At 34.5% G+C, this 24,525-nt stretch overlaps 2 protein-coding genes across 2 annotated transcripts; both read right to left on the bottom strand.

Annotated features, from left to right (window-relative positions):
- Nucleotides 1-1,493: 1,493 nt before the first annotated feature.
- LOC115979938 (cinnamoyl-CoA reductase 2-like) lies at nucleotides 1,494-4,660 on the bottom strand. Its single transcript, XM_031102057.1, has 6 exons — nucleotides 4,359-4,660; nucleotides 3,317-3,486; nucleotides 2,964-3,149; nucleotides 2,632-2,794; nucleotides 2,033-2,222; nucleotides 1,494-1,831 (listed from the first exon to the last, which is right to left on the bottom strand). Exons 1-6 carry the CDS (start codon nucleotides 4,480-4,482, stop codon nucleotides 1,699-1,701), a joined length of 966 nt encoding a protein of 321 aa, XP_030957917.1. The 5' UTR covers nucleotides 4,483-4,660; the 3' UTR covers nucleotides 1,494-1,698.
- A 13,757-nt stretch (nucleotides 4,661-18,417) lies between these two features.
- Nucleotides 18,418-20,951, bottom strand: LOC115979936 (acetylajmalan esterase-like). The gene is made up of 5 exons (XM_031102054.1): nucleotides 20,597-20,951; nucleotides 20,127-20,348; nucleotides 19,335-19,483; nucleotides 18,963-19,236; nucleotides 18,418-18,864 (listed from the first exon to the last, which is right to left on the bottom strand). The coding sequence occupies exons 1-5, from the start codon at nucleotides 20,949-20,951 to the stop codon at nucleotides 18,647-18,649; spliced, it is 1,218 nt and encodes a 405-aa protein (XP_030957914.1). The 3' UTR covers nucleotides 18,418-18,646.
- Between the last annotated feature and the right edge of the window lie 3,574 nt (nucleotides 20,952-24,525).

Below are 24,525 nucleotides of genomic sequence, written 5' to 3' on the forward strand. Positions count from 1 at the left end.
AACCGCCTAAAATGAATTTGTAAAGTCAATATATTTATATAGTTAATATTGTAAACAAATTAAATTTAAAAAATAAATATGAAAAAGACTAATGATATGGCGGATGAGGTGACTCAACAGGAGCGTAACAACAATAATTGCCACGCTTCAGCTTTTAGATATATATATATATATATATTTATATATATATGAAAAAAAATGAAATAGTCACCATCCAAATTAGATACTTAAAATCAAATAAATAGATTCTCCACCTCAAAATCAATTGTTGACGAGGGAGACATACTCAAATATTTTATGAGATTTGACATTGCACCCTGTGGGTCTGTGTTTAGAGCGGTTTTAGGGAGTCAAATTGTGATTCCTTAACAAGGTTAAAATGTGACATAGTTCATTCATTTATATTTGTTTTAACCAAACAAAATTGAGTACGCCATAATAAAAAAATTAAAGTAATCAATCAAATTAGATAATCAAAACCCAATGAATAAGTCACGATTCCTTGGTATTTATTTTAACGTTTAAGTTTGAACCTAACTAAAATTCAGAACTCTTCTTAAAAAAAAAAACTACATTAAAACGAAACGAAGGTCTCTTCATTTAAAATTGGTCTCTTTCCTAAATCGGATTAAATTTTACGGAGTATTATAAAATTATTTTTTTCTTTTTATAATTTTTTTTAGTTGGTATCATGTACAATTTTAGATTTAAGAAATAAAATTTTAAATGTACAATATATCCAATTGACAAAGCCTTTTTCACTTGATAACAAAGACTCGAACAAATGGTAGACTTCAGATGCATGGGAATTGGTCGGCTTAATTTTAAAAGAAGCCACAAGAACCCATTCTACACTTAGATTTAATTTCTCTCAAAAAAAATAAAAATAAAAAACACTTGGATCAAATGAACTCAACCAAGGACTGAAATATTCTAAAGAGTTATTCTAGGACCAAAACTAATCCTACATCCATTTTTTGTAACAATCCTTTATGGCAAACTTTGACTGGACTCACAACTCTTCTTTTCTTTCTTTCTTTTCTTTTTTTTCATTATTAACAACAGTCACATCGGATAATTATGAAAATAAGTATAAAATTAGTTGTGATCTTATAATTTATAAAAGCTTTGTGTTGGGCAAGAGGTTGGCATTTGGGCTATTTTCCATGTTCAGATCAGAATCAAAACTGGTTTTGAAGTAGGATTGTTTAAAATAATCATTTCCGTACACTACAAGCTCCAAGGGAAGTAGATGTTGCAATGCTAGAGAGGTGAAGAAATATACCACCATCCCTCAAAAAAAAAAATATATATATATATATATATATACCACCAAGGTATAAATATATTCACTCGCTCTCTGTTCGACTAAGCGGACTAAGCTGTAAAAGTTTTAAGTGTAAAACGCCACACCCACATTGTGTCAACCTCAATCCACATCCTCCATGTGAGCCTAAATACACCCACAATGAGAAAGAACCCAACGCATAGAGTTCCTTTTTACTCTAAATAAGAGGTAGAATGAAAATAGGATTCAAACTGATAATCACTTATTATCCCAAAAGGTTGCCACAAAGGAGAGCATAATAACATTAAGAATAAAACTTGATATAACATAATTAATTCTGATAATCACTTATTATCCAAACTCGGGGTCAATCTGCAATCATTGCATTAAGCCAAACTGTCGTTTGCTTTTCAATCAACGTGTCCAGCTTTGCGAAAGCTTTCAACGGAATCAGTTAGAGTTTCCTTCAATGGCCGGAAACTCCAACCCAATTTTTGCAATTTCTCAGAACTGAACCTTAGTTCTTCTGGCACTTCGGTATAGCTGCCAATACAAGCAAAAAGTCCAGAATCAATGAGTTGAGACAGGCAAATATGTTACATAAACGACTGGCAAAGGAAAAATTTAGGGGATGATCGGTAGTTGTTCACCCTTTTGCATGACCACATAACCATGTTGATCAATAAATACATACCACTTTGAAAAATTACCTTAGTAATAAATAGCATCAATAGAGAAACTTACTTCTTTGGATAGTTATAGTTGGGGTATATACTCTTTAGCAAGTCAACCACATCCTTTGCCTTGATTGTGTATGCCATGCATATGTATCTTCCTTCAGCCTCAGGATTCTCATAGGCCAGGAGTAGTGCCTCAGCTACATCACGTACGTCTACAATATATCGAAGCTTGTTTTCCAGTGACTCACACCCATCTGCAGGGTAATAATGTGGTAAAAGATTTAGAGAAGCCATGACTTAGGAGGAAAACTAAACTCTCTAATATATTAATCAGAATCACTAGTGCCACTTGTGGCAAAGCAAGGCACAATTAGAGAGATGGAAATCAGAAGAAGCAGGAATCCTAGAAATATGGTCCTGAGTCTAAAAAAAAAAAAAATTCAAGCATGAAACATTAACTTGAGATGTTAATAGTCTGTTTCATAAATACATGTAGAGGGTGAGATACACATTTTCACCAGTATATAAAATTATTAAACATTAAAAAAAAATTAAAAAAAAAAAAAGGTGACATGTATTATATACATATTTATTATTATTAGCATTCATACATTTAAAAGCACGGGAAGATTACAATAGAGATAATATGCTTCAGGCAAGTACCTTTCAGAAGTTGAAAGATAACCAAGCTACTTGTATTCACTGTAGGCTGCAGAATCGGCCCTAAAATAAGGGAGGGACATACAGTTACAACATCAAGCCCACTTCCTTTTGCAAATTCAAAGGCCTCACTTTCTGCCTCCGTTTTAGAAAGAAAATACCAGTTCTAGAAAAATTTAGAATTAGGTCATTCAGTATACATATAGAAACAATTTATCAGAATCTATATTTCAGAATTGGTATGCAAGTAATTTTACTAAATTTGTATTGGAATCACATGATGTACAAAATAGAGCTACAAGCTCAACATACAATTGTATTTTGTGGTCAGTTACCTTTGTAGTTCTACAATATTCCTTGTCAGACCAACAAGTTTCATCAATCACTTGATCCTTGGGCCAGCTTGGATTCATCATCAGAGCAGCAAGAGCGGACACAACAACAACCCGTTTAACTTTTGCTTCAACACATGCTTTCAGTACATTAAGTGTGCCCTTTACAGCAGGCTCAATCACTTCTACCTTAACAAAAGATATATGAAAAGAATGTGAAAGGGAAAGCAAAAAAAATTCTATGCATAATGATGGCAATATAATTATATTATTAAGGATGTCTTAGTAGATTTGTACTAATTGATGCAAAACGATTTATTAATGGGGAAAAAGAAGTCATAGTTAGGTATTCTTGCCTCAGGGTTTGGGACTGCGGTAGAAGGGACTGGACTAGCAACATGGAATACTCCAATGCACCCTTCAACTGCAGAACATATGGAGTTGTAATCCAGTAGGTCTGCCTTGAATAGTTTCAAGTTTGTGGATGCGTTCTCAAATTCACTCAAGTGAGCATACTTCACATCGCCTGCACACAATTTCCTAGAAGTTCATCTTAAGGGGCATCCAAAAAATGATTTAGCAGCAAATTAATTATAGTTCTCCTAGATAGAGGGGATTTTAAAAAAATAAAATAAAATTGTTTGATACAAATTTGTTCTAAAACTAGAACTGAAAGTGGAAAATGGCATTTATTGTTTATATGGGTCATCCCATGGAAATAAAATTCTTACTATATATTGACTTTTGATAGTTCTTTAAAGTCAGTCCTGTTGTTTCTTAAAAGTATTTAACATGATTATATTTCATTTCAAACAAATAGAACATGTAGAAAACTTGAGTCTATTCCATTTGCAACAGACATGAGAAATATCCGTTTCTCTTTTTTCTGATTAAAATGAAATTCCTTCACACACATAAGTGGGTTAAGTCAACAGCCCAGTAAGTTGTTACTAATCAAAAAAAAAAAAAAAATCAACAGCCCAGTAAGTTTATTGCTGTGAAAGTAGTAGCAAAATTTTATATTAGAAAGGAAAAATAAAAAATAAAATTGTACATTAGCATATATTCTGTTTCTATTTTTATCTATAATTCATTTTGAATTAGCAGTTTCATTTTGTTTTTCTTTTCCCTTAAGAACCGACCGGATACTAAACAAAGATTACATCATGTCACAAGCTGTAGAAATTATTTTCCGAGCACTTAATTATAAGATGAAAGTTGAAACAATATAATAGGCAATTGCAAGATTGATGAAAGAGTAATACCACCAGTTATCAAGTCAGGCAAACTGAGTAAGAGCCAAAAATACCTTTTCCTTTCCCAAACTTTTAACAGTATCAAAAAAATACATAAAGAAGAAAAGAAAGAAAAAGAGAGAAGGCAAGGGAAATGATTTACCGGGTTGTCTAACAGTTGTGTGGACAAAATAGTTCTTGGAGAGAAGTAGCTTAATGACCCATGAAGCAACGAACCCTCCTCCTCCTGTTACACAAACTCTTCCCTTCTCATTCTCAGCTGCCATTTCCAAAACCAGTTTCCAACACTCACCCACCTCAACAAGTCAACACGCAACAGCACTGTTCCTCTCTCTCTCTCTCTCTCTCTCTCTCTCTCTCTTTTTGCTTCCCAATGTAAGTTTTTAGTTTTTTAAGTGTTTATTGGCGGAAAGGAAGAACCGAGGGACTATAAAAAGGCCGAAAGGACCCACCCCATGTCCCCATCCCTAACCTAACCCAACTGTGTTGGATGAGATAGATGAGGAATAGTCCATAGTTACTACCCTGACCAGGGAAAGAGGCGGCCCAAACTGTTTTTATGGACCTAAAAATGGCTTATCTAGGTGTACAATAATTAATAAAAATCCTATCTACAAAAGATTGATAAAAAACAATAAAATGTAGTCAAAAGTCTAAGAACACAAAATGAACTTGTCCACGCAATTTAAACATGCGGCAAGTTGTGATTATCCTCTTTTCACACATTGACAAATATATAAATTGTGGAAAAATGTGTCATTGTGTGGATCAAAAGTTTTGACATTTTTGTCAAAAACAAACTCAACTATGTTAAAAAATAAAGTTCATAACCTTGAAAGACCAAATTAAGGACTCGATCAAGATCCAACATTTCACGTGAAAGCGTGGTGTAGTCAACTCCACCAAATCTCTCGGTTGGTAGTAAATTTCACCCCCCAACTGAAGAAGATATTTCTTGTTTCTATTGTATAACGAAACTTTTATGACACTCACACCATTTTATGCAATGACTCTTTCAAAACATGATTGATGAGAAACTTGCAACATATAATAGAAACATGAGATCCTTTTTCCTCCAACCATCTATTCAATTTGGGTGATGTATTGATAGACACATCAATCCAAATCGACAAGTGATCACCATTGATAGCAGGGCCTAATTAGGAAAACATAAATCTTGACTAGTTGAATTGGTTTTTCAATTTGTATACCATGGTACTGGTAAAGCTAACTATAGTTTTAAAAGTTTTCCCAAAAAACAAAAAAAAACAAAAAAAAAAAAGAAACAACTATGATTTTTAAAAATCCCTAAATTGCTAAAGAAAAAAATATTTAAAAATTTCTTGGATAAGTTTATAACTTTTCTTCTCTATTAAAAAAATAAATAAAAAATAAAAAGGCTTTAGGCTGTGCTAGTGGCTCACGTTGTTGGTCCCAGATAAGTTCATTAAATTGAATTTGACAATGCTTTCTTAGAGTTAAATTCTCTATTCTGGATTTTGCAACTAGTAATAAGAGAATTTTGCATTGAACAGACCGAGGCAAGAGATTTTGTCATCATCAAGTACGGAACTAAGTTAAGACTTAAGACCAAGGGCCGAAGTATTGGAGCCTCAATGCTCTGAGTTGGGCAAGAGGTAGGCATTCTGGCTATTTTCCAGGTTTAGATCAGAATTGAAACTTGGTTTTGAAGTAGAATTGTTTAACCGTCAAACTTTTCTATAGTGTATATACTGCATGCTCCAAGGGAAGTAGATCTTGCAAAGCTAGAGAGTTCACCTCCATTGCCGTATGATTCTTGCTTTGGATGCAAGAGTTCGAATCTATCACTGGGTTGGTATTAGGAATTCATTTGGGAGGATTGTGGGCAGTTGCCAACTGAGACTTTGTGACAATTATTAGACCAAAGAGAGAAAAAATCAACAATGTTTTTTAAATGAATTGAGAAGAAGCTGCTAAGTTAATTTCTTTAACATCTAATACCACCACAGGTAGAACCCAACATGTAGAGTTCCTTTTCACTCTAAATAAGAGATAGTAATCACTTATCCCAAAGACTACCATATAACAGAGAATACTAAAAGGTAAGAATAAAATTTGGTATAACAGACTTAATGAAATAGTGATATGTAGATGTTAGAGATAAGGTGCAAATGGTGAAGACAGAGCACAAATCTGAGAACAAAGAGGAAGATGAAGTCTAACGGCTACTTCTCCAACGGTAACTTAAACAGACCCAAAACGGTGTCGTGTGGTTAATGGTGTTAGTAAAACGGTGCGTTCTAGTAAAGAAGGAAACACGCGTTAGTAAAACGGTGTGTTTTAAGTAAACACAAACGTCACCGTTTTGACACTATCCATTCCCACACCTATTCCTCCTGTCTACCCTCTTGCTCCACAGGTGACTCCTATGTTTCAGGTTCCTGCTGTTACCAACACACATTCTATGGTTACAAGGTCTAAGGTTGGTACTTTTAAGCCAAAGGCACTTGTTGCTCAGGCCATTACTGATGAACCTTTGTCAGTGGTCAAGTCTGCCACGCTCTCCAAGTCTTCTTCTAAGGCCCTCAAACCTGACTATACCTTGACTGAACCTCCCTCTTATAAGGTTGCAGTCCAATTTCCTCAGTGGTGTGCTGCCATGGATGAGGAGTTTGCTGCCTTACAAAGACAAGGGACTTGGTCTTTAGTCCCTCCTTCTACTTCTCAGAATGTTGTTGGGTGCAAGTGGGTCTTCAAGCTTAAACTCAACAGTGATGGCAGCATCAATAGGTATAAGGCTAGATTGGTTGCTAAGGGCTTTCATCAACAATATGGTGTGGACTTTGAGGAAACCTTCAGCCCTGTCATTAAACCTCCAACAGTTAGAATCATTCTTTCCCTTGCTGTTCAATTTGACTGGCCTTTAAGGCAATTGGATGTTAGGAATGCTTTCCTGCATGGTCTTTTGAGGGAAGAGGTGTATATGGTGCAGCCTCCTAGGTATGTTGACCCCTCTTGTCCTAATCATGTATGCAGACTTTGGAAGTCTCTCTATGGACTTAAACAGGCACCCAGGGCCTGGTTTGAGAGGTTTTCCACTCAACTGTTGCACATGGGGTTTCAGGCTTCTCTTGCTGATTCCTCCCTATTCATCCTTCATCATGGCACTCTTGTGGTTTATCTCTTAGTCTATGTAGATGACATTGTCATCACTGGTAACAATCCCAAGTTCTTGGACACTCTGGTAGCTCAGCTTAGTCAAGCCTTTGAGCTTAAAGATTTGGGTCCCCTTCATTATTTTCTTGGCCTTCAAATCACCAGATCATCCAAGGGGTTGTTTCTGACTCAAACCAAATATGCTCAAGACCTGCTCCTCAAACTCCAAATGCAGTCTTCCAAACCTGCACGTTCTCCTTGTGCTCCTCATCTCAGATTGGTGCCCAATGAAGGTTCTCTCCTTTCTAATCCACATGAATATCGAAGTCTAGTTGGTTCTCTCCATTATTTGACTTTCACCAGACCAGATTTGAGTTTTGCTGTACATCAAGTATGTTAGTTTATGTCCTTCCCTACAGATGTTCATCTGACTGCTGCCAAACGCATACTTCGATACATCACTGGCACTCTCCATTTTGGAATTCTCCTTCAACCTGGTCCTATCTCTCTTTCTGCCTTCTCTGATTCAGACTGGGCAGGTGATCCTTTTGATAGACGATCTACCACTGGCTTCATTGCTTACCTTGGGTACAACCCTATTACCTGGAGTGCTAAGAAACAAGACACAGTATCCCGCTCTTCTACTGAATCTGAGTACCGTGCCTTGGCTTCTACAGCTGCTGAACTATGTTGGCTTCGCCAGGTGTTCAAAGATCTGGGCATTTTTCTCCCTACTGCTCCAAAGCTTTGGTGTGATAATGTTTCTGCCTTGGCAATTGCTTCTAATCCTGTCTTCCACGCCCGCACCAAACATTTGGAGGTTGATTACCATTTTGTTCGTGAGAAGGTTTTGCGCAGGGATCTTCAAGTGAAATATATTGCTACTGGCGATCAACTCGCTGACATTTTCACTAAGAGTCTCTCTACCTCTCAATTTGTTTATCTCAGGTCCAAAATCATGGTGTCCCTTGACCCCATGGTTTTGAGGGGGGATGTTAGAGATAAGGTGCAAATGGTGAAGACAGAGCACAAATCTGAGAACAAAGAGGAAGATGAAGTCTAATGGCTACTTCTCCAACGGTAACTTAAACAGACCCAAAACGGTGTCGTGTGGTTAATGGTGTTAGTAAAACGGTGCGTTCTAGTAAAGAAGGAAACACGCGTTAGTAAAACGGTGTGTTTTAAGTAAACACAAACGTCACCGTTTTGACACTATCTTCCTCACAGAATCAAGCTTCCAAGTTCAAGAACTCGTTTTGTTCTTCCTAGAACTGAAGGTAGAGGGAAGCTCCAGACTGGATCATAACTGCCTTCCTTGATTATCGGAGATGGTTATTTCGGGTTGTTACAATACAGTTAGGATAGATGTTCTAGAAGGTTCAGCCTTGTATGTATTCTCAGGCTCTATAAATAAGAGCTCTGTATTATGTATTGCTTACTGAGCTTAGATAATCAATTCATTCATTTCCAGAAATTCTCTTTACATTTTCCTCTCTCTCTCTCTCTCGTTCATTTTTCTGTTATTGATTCTTCGCCATTGTTAAACACTTCTGAGCTCAAAATCTCACAGACACATGATGGCTTAGGAAGGTAATATAATTATATTACTAAGGGCATCTTAGTAGATTTGTACTAATTCATGCAAAACTATTTATTAATTGGGGAAAAAGAAATCATAGATAGGTATTCTTGCCTCAGGGTTTGGTACTGTGGTCGAAGGAACTGGAACTGGACTAGCAACATGGAATACTCCAATGCTCCCTTCAACTGCTGAATGTATGAAGTCATAATCCAGTAATTCTGCCTTGAATAGTCTCAAGTTTGTGGATGCGTTACTCAAATGAGCATTCTTCACATCTCCTGCACACAATTTCCTAGAAGTCATCTTAAGAAGCCTTCAAAAAATGATTTAGCAGCAAATTAATTACAGTTCTCCTAGATAGATTAAAAAATTTTCATTTGATACAAATTCATTCTAAAACTGAAAGTAGCAGCTAAGAGAATTATAGCTTAATTGACACCTCCTAGTGTTTCTAATGAAGATGTTTAGGGTTCAAATCTCCCACCCTCCATTGTAACTATTTATTCATCCCATGGAAATAAAATTCGTAATATATATTGACAAATACAAATTCTCTCTACCACTTTTTGTGTTCTGCTTTATATTCCATCATATGTGTGAATTTTTTCCTCCATTTTAAACTTAATTTATTTTATAAGGAAAGTAAAAAAGAATACATGACAAATTATGATTGCTAGATTGGTACAATACAAAGTGGAATACAAAAAGTACTATAGAGAATTTGAAATATATATTGACTTTTGATAGTTCTTTAAGTTAGTTCCTTTTTTTTTCTGAAACCTTTTGACATGATTACATTTCTTTGTCTTTGCTTTAAGTTAGTTCTTTTTTTTTTTCTTTTCTTTTTTTGGTTTGGGTGTTCAAGTTTATATTTTAGGTGGGTCAAAACTAGAAATTTAAATATTAAATATATATATATATATATATATATTTTTTTTTTTTTTCTTTTCCTCTTCAGGTCAGGTGGTTCATTATAACTATTCATACAGTTTTGCATATATGAACTTGATGATATGTTTTAATTTATCAAAACAAATTTTATAGAAATTAAAGGGAAAAGGGAAAAATTTTAACAACCCAATTACAACTTTGAATTCAATCTAAAACGTGTAGAATTTAGTAAACTATAGTTTCCATTACAGTTGATTGTTATTAACCAAAATTTGAATGCTATAGATTATAGAGTTCCAATTTATAAATTTCAAAATATTACAATAGAGACTACAACATTTTTACAACAAATCCTAAGTGGCAAATTGTTACTAGTTGTTATTGTTGGGGTAAAAAAGTAATTTTAGCGCTAGTTTGAAATTTAAACCAATAACAACTGTGGGGGCCGGCTAGTCAATAAAGTTATTAAAGTCAAGTTAATTGGGCCTGTGGCCCATCCGAGGACAAGATTGATGAAAGAGTAATACCACCAGTTATCAAGTCAGGCAAACTGAGTAAGAGCCAAAAATACCTTTTCCTTTCCCAAACTTTTAACAGTATCAAAAAAATACATAAAGAAGAAAAGAAAGAAAAAGAGAGAAGGCAAGGGAAATGATTTACCGGGTTGTCTAACAGTTGTGTGGACAAAATAGTTCTTGGAGAGAAGTAGCTTAATGACCCATGAAGCAACGAACCCTCCTCCTCCTGTTACACAAACTCTTCCCTTCTCATTCTCAGCTGCCATTTCCAAAACCAGTTTCCAACACTCACCCACCTCAACAAGTCAACACGCAACAGCACTGTTCCTCTCTCTCTCTCTTTTCTTGCTTCCCAATGTAAGTTTTTAGTTTTTTAAGTGTTTATTGGCGGAAAGGAAGAACCGAGGGACTATAAAAAGGCCGAAAGGACCCACCCCAGGTCCCCATCCCTAACCTAACCCAACTGTGTTGGATGAGATAGATGAGGAATAGTCCATAGTTACTACCCTGACCAGGGAAAGAGGCGGCCCAAACTGTTTTTATGGACCTAAAAATGGCTTATCTAGGTGTACAATAATTAATAAAAATCCTATCTACAAAAGATTGATAAAAAACAATAAAATGTAGTCAAAAGTCTAAGAACACAAAATGAACTTGTCCACGCAATTTAAACATGCAGCAAGTTGTGATTATCCTCTTTTCACACATTGACAAATATATAAATTGTGGAAAAATGTGTCATTGTGTGGATCAAAAGTTTTGACATTTTTGTCAAAAACAAACTCAACTATGTTAAAAAATAAAGTTCATAACCTTGAAAGACCAAATTAAGGACTCGATCAAGATCCAACATTTCACGTGAAAGCGTGGTGTAGTCAACTCCACCAAATCTATCGGTTGGTAGTAAATTTCACCCCTCAACTGAAGAAGATATTTCTTGTTTCTATTGTATAACGAAACTTTTACGACACTCACACCATTTTATGCAATGAGCCTTTCAAAACATGACTTATGAGAAACTTGCAACATATAATAGAACATGAGTAGGGATGGCAATTTTTGCCCAACCCACGGATACTCGGTCCGGCCCAACCTTAATGGGCCGGATTTTACCCGGTCCGATTAGAAATAAGGTCGGGTATGGGTTTAAAAAAAAAAAAACCCGAAACAGGTCCGGGTTGGGTCCGGGTTTTATTTAAAAACCCAAACCCGACCCGAGACCCAACCCGTATAAAAACCCTGTACCCAAAATTACAAAAATACCCTAATATATATATATATATATATATATATATATACACACCTATAATCTAACCCTAACTAATTCCTCATTTCTTCAATCTTCACTCTTCAATCTTCAGCTGCCTCCCTCCCTCACCTCAGTCCGATCCGCAGTCCCTCTCCCTCATTTCTGCACTTTGCAATTGCAGTCCGATCAGCTCAGTCCGATCACGCCTCCCTCCGACAGTCCCTCAGTCCGATCACGCCTCCCTCCGACAGTCCCTCAGTGACGGCGCGGTCGACCTTGTCTATTGAGTGGGTTTGCTTTGAATTGGGCAACTTCGGATTCTGGGGAGGGGAGATGTTTTGGCGGTCGACCTTTTCGATTGGGTGGGTTTGTTTCGAATTGGAAAACTGCTGATTCTGATTCTGAGTCAAATTCAAATTCTGGGGAGGAGGGATATGGAGGTTAGGGTTATTCGGAGGAGGAGGGTTTTGGATTGGGAAGGTGTTAGGGTTTTGGTTTTGGAGAAGGAATTGTTGTTGTTGTTGTTGTTGTTGTTGTTGTTGTTGTTGCTGTTGCTGTTGCTGTAGTTGTTGTTGTTGTAGAAGTTGTTGTTGTTGTTGATGTTGTTGAAGGAAAACTAAGGCAGCTTGGGGGTTTTGGAGGAAATAGTTCGGGTTTTGGAGGGCGAAACTGGGATTATTTAAAAGAGCTACCGGAGCAGCAGAAGGAGGAAGAGGCTGCTGTTGTTGTTGAGGCAGCTGTTATGGTTGTTGCTGCAGCGGCTGAGAACCCCAGCTGCCGACGCCGACGCCGGTAGCAGCGGGGGGCCGGAAACCAGAAGGGTATCCGTACATAATAGTTAAAGGGAAGGAAGAGAGTGAGGAGTTTTTTTTGGTGACGGGGTGTTTGGAATGTAAAAGAGTTTTATAAAAAGGATGGATGGAGGCGACAAGTAAGGTGACGAAGAACAATCGTAAACGTCGGTGAATTTATAGTATCCAACGGCCCAAATTCAGCGCATCATAGGTTTTTCAATTTTGACAGTCCCTCACGCCTCACTCCGACAGTCCCTCAGTCCCTCACGCCTCACGCCTCAAAAAAAGGACCGACCCTCCCTCTCCCTCAGCTCAGTCACTCCGACCCTCCGTCTCCCTCAGCGCAGTCCCTCACTCCCACACTCCGACAAGACCGACACTCCCTCAGTCAGTCAAGCAGAGTCCGTGACTTCAACGGCAAAAATAAATCTGGGCTTAAACGTAAGAAAAAATAAATCTGGGCTTAATTTTTTTTTTTTTGGTTGGGCCACAAATTGGGCCCAATCCCTAAACGGGGCCCGTGGGGCCCGCGAGGCCCAGCTAGGGCGAGTCCGGGCCCCGGGAAAAAACCCGTTACCCTAAACGGGCCGGGTCCGGGCCACGGGTCTTGCCCTGCGGGTCGGGTTCGGGTATGAAAAAAACTGGTCCGAACCCGACCTGTTGCCATTCCTAAACATGAGATCATTTTTCCTCCAACCATCTATTCAATTCGGGTGATGTATTGATAGACACAACAATCCAAATCGACAAGTGATCACCATTGATAGCAGGGCCTAATTAGGAAAACACAAATCTTGACTAGTTGAATTGGTTTTTCAATTTGTATACCATGGTACTGGTAAAGCTAACTATAGTTTTAAAAGTTTTCCCAAAAAAAAAAAAAAAAAAAACAACTATGATTTTTAAAAATCCCTAAATTGCTAAAGAAAAAAATATTTAAAAATTTCTTGGATAAGTTTATAACTTTTCTTCTCTATTAAAAAAATAAATAAATAATAAAAATAAAAAGGTTTTAGGCTTTGCTAGTGGCTCACGTTGTTGGTCCCAGATAAGTTCATTAAATTGAATTTGACAATGCTTTCTTAGAGTTAAATTCTCTATTCTGGATTTTGCAACTAGTAATAAGAGAATTTTGCATTGAACAGACCGAGGCAAGGGATTTTGTCATCATCAAGTACGGAACTAAGTTAAGACTTAAGACCAAGGGCCGAAGTATTGGAGCCTCAATGCTCTGAGTTGGGCAAGAGGTAGGCATTCTGGCTATTTTCCAGGTTTAGATCAGAATTGAAACTTGGTTTTGAAGTAGAATTGTTTAACCGTCAAACTTTTCTAGTGTATATACTGCATGCTCCAAGGGAAGTAGATCTTGCAAAGCTAGAGAGTTCACCTCCATTGCCGTATGATTCTTGCTTTGGACGCTAGAGTTCGAATCTATCATTGGGTTGGTACTAGGAATTCATTTGGGAGGATTGTGGGCAGTTGCCAACTGAGACTTTGTGACAATTATTAGACCAAAGAGAGAAAAAATCAACAATGTTTTTTAAATGAATTTGAGAAGAAGCTGCTAAGTTAATTTCTTTAACATCTAATACCACCACAGATAGAACCCAACATGTAGAGTTCCTTTTCACTCTAAATAAGAGATGGTAATCACTTATCCCAAAGACTACCATATAACAGAGAATACTAAAAAGTAAGAATAAAATTTAGTATAACAAACTTAATGAAATAGTGATATTTAGACACATGATGGCTTAGGAAGGTAATATAATTATATTACTAAGGGCATCTTAGTAGATTTGTACTAATTCATGCAAAACTATTTATTAATTGGGGAAAAAGAAATCATAGATAGGTATTCTTGCCTCAGGATTTGGTACTGTGGTCGAAGGAACTGGAACTGGACTAGCAAGATGGAATACTCCAATGCTCCCTTCAACTGCTGAACGTATGAAGTCATAATCCAGTAATTCTGCCTTGAATAGTCTCAAGTTTGTGGATGCGTTACTCAAATGAGCATTCTTCCCATCTCCTGCACACAATTTCCTAGAAGTCATCTTAAGAAGCCTTCGAAAAATGATTTAGCAGCAAATTAATTACAGTTCTCCTAGATAGATTAAAAAATTTTCGTTTGATACAAATTCATTCTAAAACTGAAAGTAGCAGCTAAAAGAATTATAGCTTAACTGACACCTCCTAATGTTTCTAACAAAGATGTTTAGGGTTCAAATCTCCCACCCTCCATTGCAACTATTTATTCATCCCATGGAAATAAAATTCGTAATATATATTGATAAATACAAATTCTCTCTACCACTTTTTGTGTTATGCTTTATATTCCATCATATGTATGAATTTTTTCCTCCATTTTAAACTTAATTTATTTTATAAGGAAAGTAAAAAAGAATACATAATAAATTATGATTGCTAGATTGGTACAGTATAAAGTGGAATACAAAAAGTACTATAGAGAATTTGTAATATATATTGACTTTTGATAGTTCTTTAAGTTAGTTCCTTTTTTTTCTGAAACTTTTTGACATGATTACATTTCTTTGTCTTTGCTTGAAGTTAGTTCTTTTTTTTCTTTTCTTTTTTTGGTTTGGGTGTTCAAGTTTATATTTTAGGTGGGTCAAAACAAGAAATTTAAATATTAAATATATATATATATATATATATATATATATATATATATTCCTCTTCAGGTCAGGTGGTTTATTATAACTATTCATACAGTTTTGCATATATGAACTTAATGATATGTTTTAATTTATCAAATCAAATTTTATAGAAATTAAAGGGAAAAGGGAAAAATTTTAACAACCCAATTACAACTTTGAATTCAATCTAAAATGTGTAGAATATAGTAAACTATAGTTTCCATTATAGTTGATTGTTATTAACCAAAATTTGAATGCTATAGATTATAGAGTTCCAATTTATAAATTTCAGAAGATTACAATAAAGACTACAATATTTTTACAACAAATCCTAAGTGGCAATTTGTTACTAGTTATTATTGTTGGGGCAAAAAAGTAATCTTAGCGTTAGTTTGAGATTTAAACCAATAACAACTAACCACCCGTAATTTATTGTAAAAATATTGTAGACGTAGCATCTCTCATTACAATAACAATATAGCTTCTTCTTTCTTTCTTTTTTGGAAGAATAACCATTGTATATTAATTAGAATAAATATCAAAGTAAATAAATTTCTAAAAGCATAAATCAAATAGGAAGATGAAATGTGGAGAATCAAGAAAAGAAAACAATATATATGTATGTAAGGACGCGATTTGCAACGAACCTTAACAGTGTTGGGTTCATTTGAAATTTTAGCGTTAGTTTGAAATTTAAACCAATAACAACTAACCACCCGTGATTTATTGTAAAAATATTGTAGACGTAGCATCTCTCATTACAATAACAATATAGCTTCTTCTTTCTTTCTTTTTTGGAAGAATAACCATTGTATATTAATTAGAATAAATATCAAAGTAAATAAATTTCTAAAAGCATAAATCAAATAGGAAGATGAAATGTGGAGAATCAAGAAAAGAAAACAATATATATGTATGTAAGGACGCGATTTGCAACGAACCTTAACAGTGTTGGGTTCGCACGTAAAAAGGCCCAGACAATATGATTTGTAGAGCGTGGGTGTAAAGAACTCGGTTAACTGTGGTCTCTTAAAAAGATTCACTCTCACGTATATTAAAGATCTAAAGTTAGTAAAACGATCGTTTTCTTTAGTGATCAATACAATTCTTTTTCTCTACTTTTGCTCTCTTCCTTTTTGTCTGTGTTTTTCTCTCTTTTCTTTTTCTGTTCCGATCTTCCTTCTTGCATGTTCTTCTTTCAGTTTATATACCACCCTTTGCCTTCCATCCTCACCGCACACGTGTAGGTTGGGTTCGGAAGATTTCTTTCTGTCCCATCCAGCACCTCCTAGAACTTCCTATGGGCAGCTGTAAGGCTGCCTCTTTACTGTTCAGGTATCACCTCCACATTAATGCGGCCAGAGAATTGGTTGAGAAGTCATTAATGCGGAGGCAACTGGGATTACAGATATTTTGTTTATCTTTTCCCTTTTACCCTTGGTCTGTGATCCTATCTGTATTGGTGACATGATTCTGAGGCCCGGCTGCCACAAGGCCGCGCCCTGTTCGTCCTCGGACGCACAGTGCCGAGGAGTATGGCGTCCTCGGTCGAATACAGCACCTCAACCTCGTGATATTGATTACCACCCCCTTCAGTAATTACCTTATGACGGGACTTGGCCTCCTCGGACGGATACGCATCCTCGGATGGGCCACAGGCCCAACAATCCTGACCTTAATGGGCCTATTGATCGAATTGTCCCCACAATGTATATATACACACAATTTTAAAAGCAAGTGACGACAAAAAGAGTGGAGATTTATAATAATAAAATTGATTTTTACCTTCTTTCTATATTGTGATACACTTAATTATGGGAAAAATTAATTGTTTTGTTTTGTATTCTCTTTTTTTTTTTAAAACCGACATGGCAACAAAAAAAGAAAATATCTTATATTCCATTTATATATTAATAGTATTTGTATATATCACATTTTTAGGGATTTAATGTGTAAAAATATGCTTAAAAATGAAAAGATTATAATTAGATATAATTATATTGGTTATAAGGGAGAAATGTGACTTTTGGGCTTCTTTCCTAATTGTGATGCATTAAATTACACATTCAAACACTCATTTATTTAGGGGTATTTAAGGAGACTAACTATTCTATAATTAAAATAATACTCCTATAAATGAGCAATATTTGGAAAATGTGTCAAATATGTATGATTTGTACAAATCATTGTTTGTCATATGGAGTTACAAGCTTACTTTATCCTAAAAGGTGACACGTTCCATTATAATATGTATTGTCAAAGAGACATGGGTTAGTATTTTATATAAGAATTCAACTTTTATAATATTTATATATAATATACAGTAATATAAAAGATAGATTTACCGTTAGAATCTTGATAATTTAAATACCAAAAAGAAAAATCTATGAAAAAAAGTTAACACTTTTTACTAAAATAATATCCAAAAAATATAAATCTAGTTATATTGAACCAAGAAAAAAATAAAATGAATCTCCACCATAAAAGAAATTTCCTCTTAATCATACTTTTGAAAGAAATTTTGGTAATATTAGATATTTTTATCTTGGATAAAATTTCCCATTTATTTGTGAAAAATGCATAAAGAGCATAAAAATAAATAAATATATAAAAGGTAAACTAGACCCACATCCCTTGAGATTTTCTAAAATGGGTATCCCAGAGGAGAAAACAAAAACAAAAAGTTTTATGAAACGACACTCTCCCCTCACAGTTAAGTTTTCATTAAACATAATATTTCAATTTCAAAAGAAAATTTTATTTTTAATTGTACTTACATCAAGTTGAGGGAGTGTGACTTATTCACAAACATCAAGGAAGGGGAGTTTTATTTCATCCATAATTTAGGCAAGAACCTCTTTTTAAAAAATGGTATATTCAGCCAATGAAATCACAATTTACAAGGATACATACTTTTAACAGTTATATTAATACAAAACTAAAGGGAGAGTGTCATTTATATAAAGGTTGTTTGTGACTAGTGTCATTTCGATAAACCTTAAAGGATTGTGAAATTAAACCAGGAGATACAACACCCAAACAAAGGAAATAATAACCATCTATTTCATTTCCTATACCTCTTTTGCTTTTTTTTTTTATTTGAAAAATAAATATTATTTTTTATGTACAATATGAGATTAAATTCTATAAAGATGTGTATTATTCATTGCAAATCCACATGCCCTTTATACGAGATATGATTGCTATACATAAAAAAATGACTCCCCATTTTGATGAAGTTGCTTTATTTGTCTTTCCTTTTACGCAAGACATATTGTTTTCAACAAACAAAAAAAGCAGTGGCCATGAATCGCATGATAGATTTCAAAAGGCATTCCGTCTAGTGCTCTTGTGCACTGTTGTCACTTGTCATGTGCAGTGCAAAGGAAGGCTAGACACAAGCCAAACACAATTACATTCCACTTTATTTATTAAATCATATGACTCTGAACCAAAAAACCAGTTATAAATACAACAAAGGATGGCAATGAAACTTAAATTATTTGAAATAAAGCTTTAACAAAAAGTAGCAACCAGTACATAAAATAAGCAAAAATCTACCTTATAATCAAATGCCAAACAGACACACTAAAACAACTTAAGCTTTACAATTAAGCTTAGGTAAGATATCATTGATGACCCAGTTTGCCATATTCTTGTATGCGTTTTGTGTCATATGAATTCCATCCCAACTTAAAAATTCATCTGGATTGGGACAAACTGGTACATCAGGAGCTCCACACATTTTATCCGAGGAAAAGTCATAAGCACCTCCAACACCACAGCAAGCTTTTTGTAAAGAAGCAGCATTAAATCCTGTCCATTGTGAAACAGTCAAAATTGCATTACTGAATCTCTGTCATATCCAGTTACATATTGTTCTAGTAATTTATTAGAATTAGACAGAGACTCACCGAGATGTGGAGCATTTTGGTTAACCGACAGGAAAGCATTGTAATAATCACCATATACGATAACAACATTTGGATTTTCTCTTTTCAGTTCTCCAATGGCTTTTTTGAGTAGATCATTGTGATATATTGATAATGAATTCAATCCCTTTAGGCAGTGAAATTCATCATAATCAGCTGACTTGTTGGAATGGAATAATGTAAGATAAACTGGTACACAGCCGATTGGGAAGTTTCCAGGGACAACCACTCTTGCAGCTCCAAAACCAATGACCCTCTACAAACAATGTCATACAATAAGGACTCATTAATCATGGTAAGCAATTTTGCAAGGAAAACTTAGAAGAATTTTTTTTGTTTACTAATAAAACATACAGTGACAGCGTCCTTAATTTTTTTGACAACTTTTGGAACCAAATCTCTGACAACATTAGAGGATTTGCCTTGAAAAAATGGATAGTTATAATCATTGCCTCCAATTTCTCCCACCATGAATAAGCCTGTTTTAAGCTTCTCAACACAATCTATCAAAAAAATCAAAAACAATTATATATTAAAAAAGTGAAAAGAAAAATGTAGATAATTTGTAGATATTATATATTTGATACAAACCCATGGGTAGAACTCACCCTTGAAAATCGGCTTGCAAGGGGCAAGGTACCTTTTTTTTTATATAAAAGATAGAATTCTACTCTAGTCTAATTTAAGTATATATATATGTGAAACTTCCTCTTAGAAACTTGAACCCCAGCCCTTACCCCCCACACCTCACAAGCGCTTATACTTGTGGATTGACCATCGCACTAAGATTGTGCGGTGGTGCAAGAGCAAGGTACTTAAAAACTTATAAACACATATTTAAACTTACACTTAAAAAACATAGAACACTAGGATCATAACAATATTTAAGGCAAAAATATAGGTTTAGTCCAGGTTGTGATCCATAGCCTTCTGTGGCAAAATTTCCTAAAACCTCAGGACGCTTTGTTGGAATGGCAAGTATACAAAAGGACTAACTTGAAATGTTTACAAATTTTTGAAAAACTAAAAATTAATTTTTCAAATTTCAAAAACTAGAACCTGAACTAAATTTTATGGACCAATCTAATATTATCTCCTACATTTAACTTAGTATTACATGCTTAATTCAAATGATCAGAGGCTAACCATCATGATTGAGACAGATATTACTGAAAAAGGTGGACATCCAATCCAATTGCACACTGAGAGAATAACTGTCAGTAACTGGTGATGTAATATTCTCATCTTTAAGGACACTTGCAGACAAGGCAGTGGCACCAGCCACTGCAAAATTCACCCCAACACCACGCACAAATGATGCATTCTTATTCAAGTAAGGATCAAGAAGTGGAATTCCTGCTGATTGAGCTGTGGAATTATAGAGCAAAAAAAAAATTAGTATAATCTAATTTTAACCATCGTATTTGGTTCACAAGGTAGTTCTTAAAACAAGTAGTGAAGTCATATAACAGTGTCATTTCTCAAATCACGCTTAGCCCAAGAACAGCCTTATAAAAAAATCTCAAGCAAAAGCATTTTCTTTGTTACTTTTTTAAAAACCAACATCAACTAAAAAAGAAAAACATGAACATCAACAAGTTTAATATGATTCCTACCAATATAATCAATCATTAGCAACCCATCGGAGAACCTTCCAGTTGCTTTCTTGAAGGTTTCGCCATAGGGAAAACGAGCAGAAGACACAGCTGGGCTCACAATAATCAAGTTGCCTGTGTCAGAGATAGAGTCTCCTAGGTTATATATTCCATCAAACTTGCAAACCTTAAGGGACTTAGCATCAATGCAATCATGTGGAACAAAAAGAAGAGAGAAAGCAATGACTGTGATGAGAAGCAAAGAGAAAACTGATTTGGTGGTAGCCATAATTTGCTGCAAGAGAAAGAAGCAACTCTTGCATGTTTTATATCCGACTAGAATCTTTCTCATATCCTGCTTTAATTTTGTTTCCATTTTAAGGGATGTATCATGTATATTAATTTGTAAATTAGAGCTTTTAAAGCTATTTTTTTGAATGATGATAAATTGATAATATTTTTGTTAATAAATACCCTAAAGGCATAGGTTAAAGTGCAATTAATTCTTTATTAAATAATACTTTTATACCATTTTCAAGAACTAAAATGAAACTATGCGCAAATATTCAAAAAAAATAAAAAAAAACACACACAATCATGATGAGTTTATTTCTACAAACCAATGAATTATTGACACGTGTACTTATTTCTTAAAAATATATGCATTATAGCTCATTAGTATACAGGTTAAAGAATAATAAATACTTAATTATGAGTTGTAATAACAATAGCTAATTATGAGATGTAATAATAAATTATTATAACTCGTAATTAAACATTTATATATTATTCTTTGGGTTTAGATTACCTCCAATACTTTTTTAACTGGAATTTTCTTTTGTTTTAATGAGAAATTGCCACATCACCCACTAATCAAATAAAAGACGGAGATTAAAATTCACTACCATTTTCTATTATGTATTTAAAACAAATGAACACTTCCAGTTAAAAAAGTACTGGAGGTAAACCAAACCCTTATTCTTTAACTTGCAAACCAATGAGTTGTAATTCACTAGAAAAAAAAAATACATATGTCAATGATATTGGTTTGCAGGAATAAATTTAGTATAGTTGTGTGTGTATTTTTGAATATTTGTGCACAATTTAACTTTAGTTTTTGAAAAAGTATCCGGTTAATGGACGCTATTTCAATTGTTTTGTTCCTTTTTCTTTTCATATAAAAAATTTCTAAAAATATTACCTAAATCAATACCCTTAAAATATTTGTTAACTTTTTTTTTTCTTTCAAAAAAGTATAAAAGTATTATTTAATAGAGCATTAATTTCACTTTAATATGTGCGTTTATGGCATTGTTAACAAAAGCCTACAAAATATGATTATTACACATAATAAAAAAAAAATTAAAAAAAAAAAAAATGACTCCCCAATCCCCATTTTGATGAAGCATTGTTTTATTAATCTTTCCTTCTTTTTTCTTTTTTCTTTTTTTGAGAATATTATTAGTCTTTCCTTCTATGCAAAAGTTTGTATAAAAAAAATTTCCCCTTAAAAACAACAAGATTGGACTTATCTCACATTCATTGCTGCGACCATATTCTAAGAGATTTCCGAAAACTATGGCCTAGTTGTCCATTCAGGATCACACCATGTGCCCATTTGGTTTCAGCTGAAACTTGCGTTCACGTTTTGCGTTTTACTTCTTTTTTTTTTTTTTTCCTGCACCGTTTCTGCTTTAGGGGGACAAGAGTACTGTTCACACACTGTTGAGTACTATTCATACACTGTTTAGCACTGCTCACGGGTTAAAAAATATTAAAAATGGGTCCCACGATACTATTCACACATTTAAAAATATTTTTGCTGCAGTGTTTTCAGTTTTCAGTTTCAGCAACAATAAGTTCAATCCAAACGGACCCCATGTTGGAATTTGTGGGCCACTGGGCGTAATATGTGTGTTCAAGTTACACGACCACACTTCTTATCAAAAAAAAAAATTACACAACCACATTGAATTGTTATACTTTTTTTTTTTTTGATACAACTGAATTGTTATACTTTACTATGCACAAATATTTAAAAAAAAAAACACATACACACAAATATTAAAAAAACACATAACCAAAATGAATTTATTCCTCCAACGAATAAATTATTGACAGATGTATTTATTTCTTCAAAAAGTGTGTATAATAAAGCTCAATAGTTTGCAGGTTAAAGAATAATAAATATGTAATTATCAGCTATAATAATAGTAATTAATAACTGCTTAATTATAAGTGGTTACAACTCATGTTATTCTTTTAACCAACAAACCAATGAGCTAACACATTTTTGGAAGAAATAAATACACATGTCAATAATTCATTATTGGTTTGCAAGAATAAATTCTTTATGGTAGTGCGTGTTTTTTTTGAATATTTGTGCATAGTTTGATTTTGGTTTTTGAAAAAAAATATATAAAAATATTATTTGAGAGAACATTAATTACACTTTAACATATGCTCTTACTCTAAACTTTTCTCTCTCTCACTGTCTACATTCCATGGTTTTAAAAAATCGAAACGGTCAAAGAACCAGTTTGTGCCCCAGTTCCCAGTCCAACCCAGTTTTATCGGACTAGACTGGTATCCGGTTCCCAATTGAACTAGCTGATCCGGTCCATTTTTAAAACAATGCTACCATCTTGGAAAGTAAAAGAAACCAACTTGCATTTTCTCATGTAAAATTCGAACCTCTCAAATTTGAGTATTAGGTTGTAGTAGGATTTTCTTTTTTATGTCTAGCTCTTGTCACAATCATCCATTCTTATCTCATAATTTTGTTTTCATACCTTCATTCCTTCTTTTCCTTTCCTTTCCTTATTATCCACTTTTTTAATCCAACATGGATGCTTCAATGGAGGAGTTATGGAAAAAGTTTCACCTCTTTGAAGAAGAAAAGGAGGTTCTGGCTGTTAGCTCTCAAGAAGTGGCTCTCTCTAAACAACAAGCCCAATTTAATCTTTTATTCAAGCTACAAACCAATGAGGGTTTAAACAATGAGGTTTTCAAATCTATTTTTCAACAACTTTGGCGCTGCTCACATGTTGTAACTATTTAAGAAGTTGGGAATAATTCATTTCTGGCTATCTTTGTCAAGGAGGAGAACATGATTGAAGTTCAAGACAAAAGCCATTGGTCTTTTGATAAAATACTTATTTTATTGAAGCATTTCAGCGGTGATCTCAGCTCTAGTAATGTCACTTTCCAACATTCTCCTTTCTGGATTCGAGTTTTTAACACTCCTATTAAAAGTATGAACAAAACTATTGGTACTCGTATACCTAATGAGATCAATACTCGTATATCTTATGGTTGATGCCCCTAAAAGTGGTCTAGTTTGAGGACCCTTTATTCATATTTGGGTGGATATTGATATCACAAAACCTTTGATAAGAGGAAAAATGATTCATATTGAAGATGTAGAAGTAGGGTGTGTCTTTCTCAAATATGAAAGGCTACCTATCTTTTGTTATTGTTGTCCTATCTTTTGCTTTTGTTGTGGTTGTGGTATACTCACTCATCAAGATCATGAATGTCCAAAAATTAGAAAAGGTTCTCTCATCGGATGATGATGATTTTCAATTTGGTCCATGGCTTTGTGCTATGGCTCCAAAATTTAGTCAGAAGAAGAGTAATTTTAGCCAATCCAAACCAAGAGAGGAAGACGATGATGAAATACATGTTTTCCAAAGATGAAAAAGGCGAAGCTGAGTCCTCTCAAATCTACCATCAACTGACAATTCCTTCATTGGCCGGAAAATCCAATGAGATGGCAGTTAGGCATCTACTAGATGGCCCCACGAGAAATTATATTGAGCAGGAAAATTAGAAATCCTCTTATCCCTAACAAGTTTCCATTTTTTAGTGGGATATTATTCCACCCAAATCTAAAATATCTGAAAACCTTATCCCTTCTCCAAATTCAAAATCCAAATTCATTCGAATAA

Source organism: Quercus lobata, chromosome 3 (assembly GCF_001633185.2).
Source record: "Quercus lobata isolate SW786 chromosome 3, ValleyOak3.0 Primary Assembly, whole genome shotgun sequence".
NCBI classification, from domain to species: Eukaryota; Viridiplantae; Streptophyta; class Magnoliopsida; order Fagales; family Fagaceae; genus Quercus; species Quercus lobata.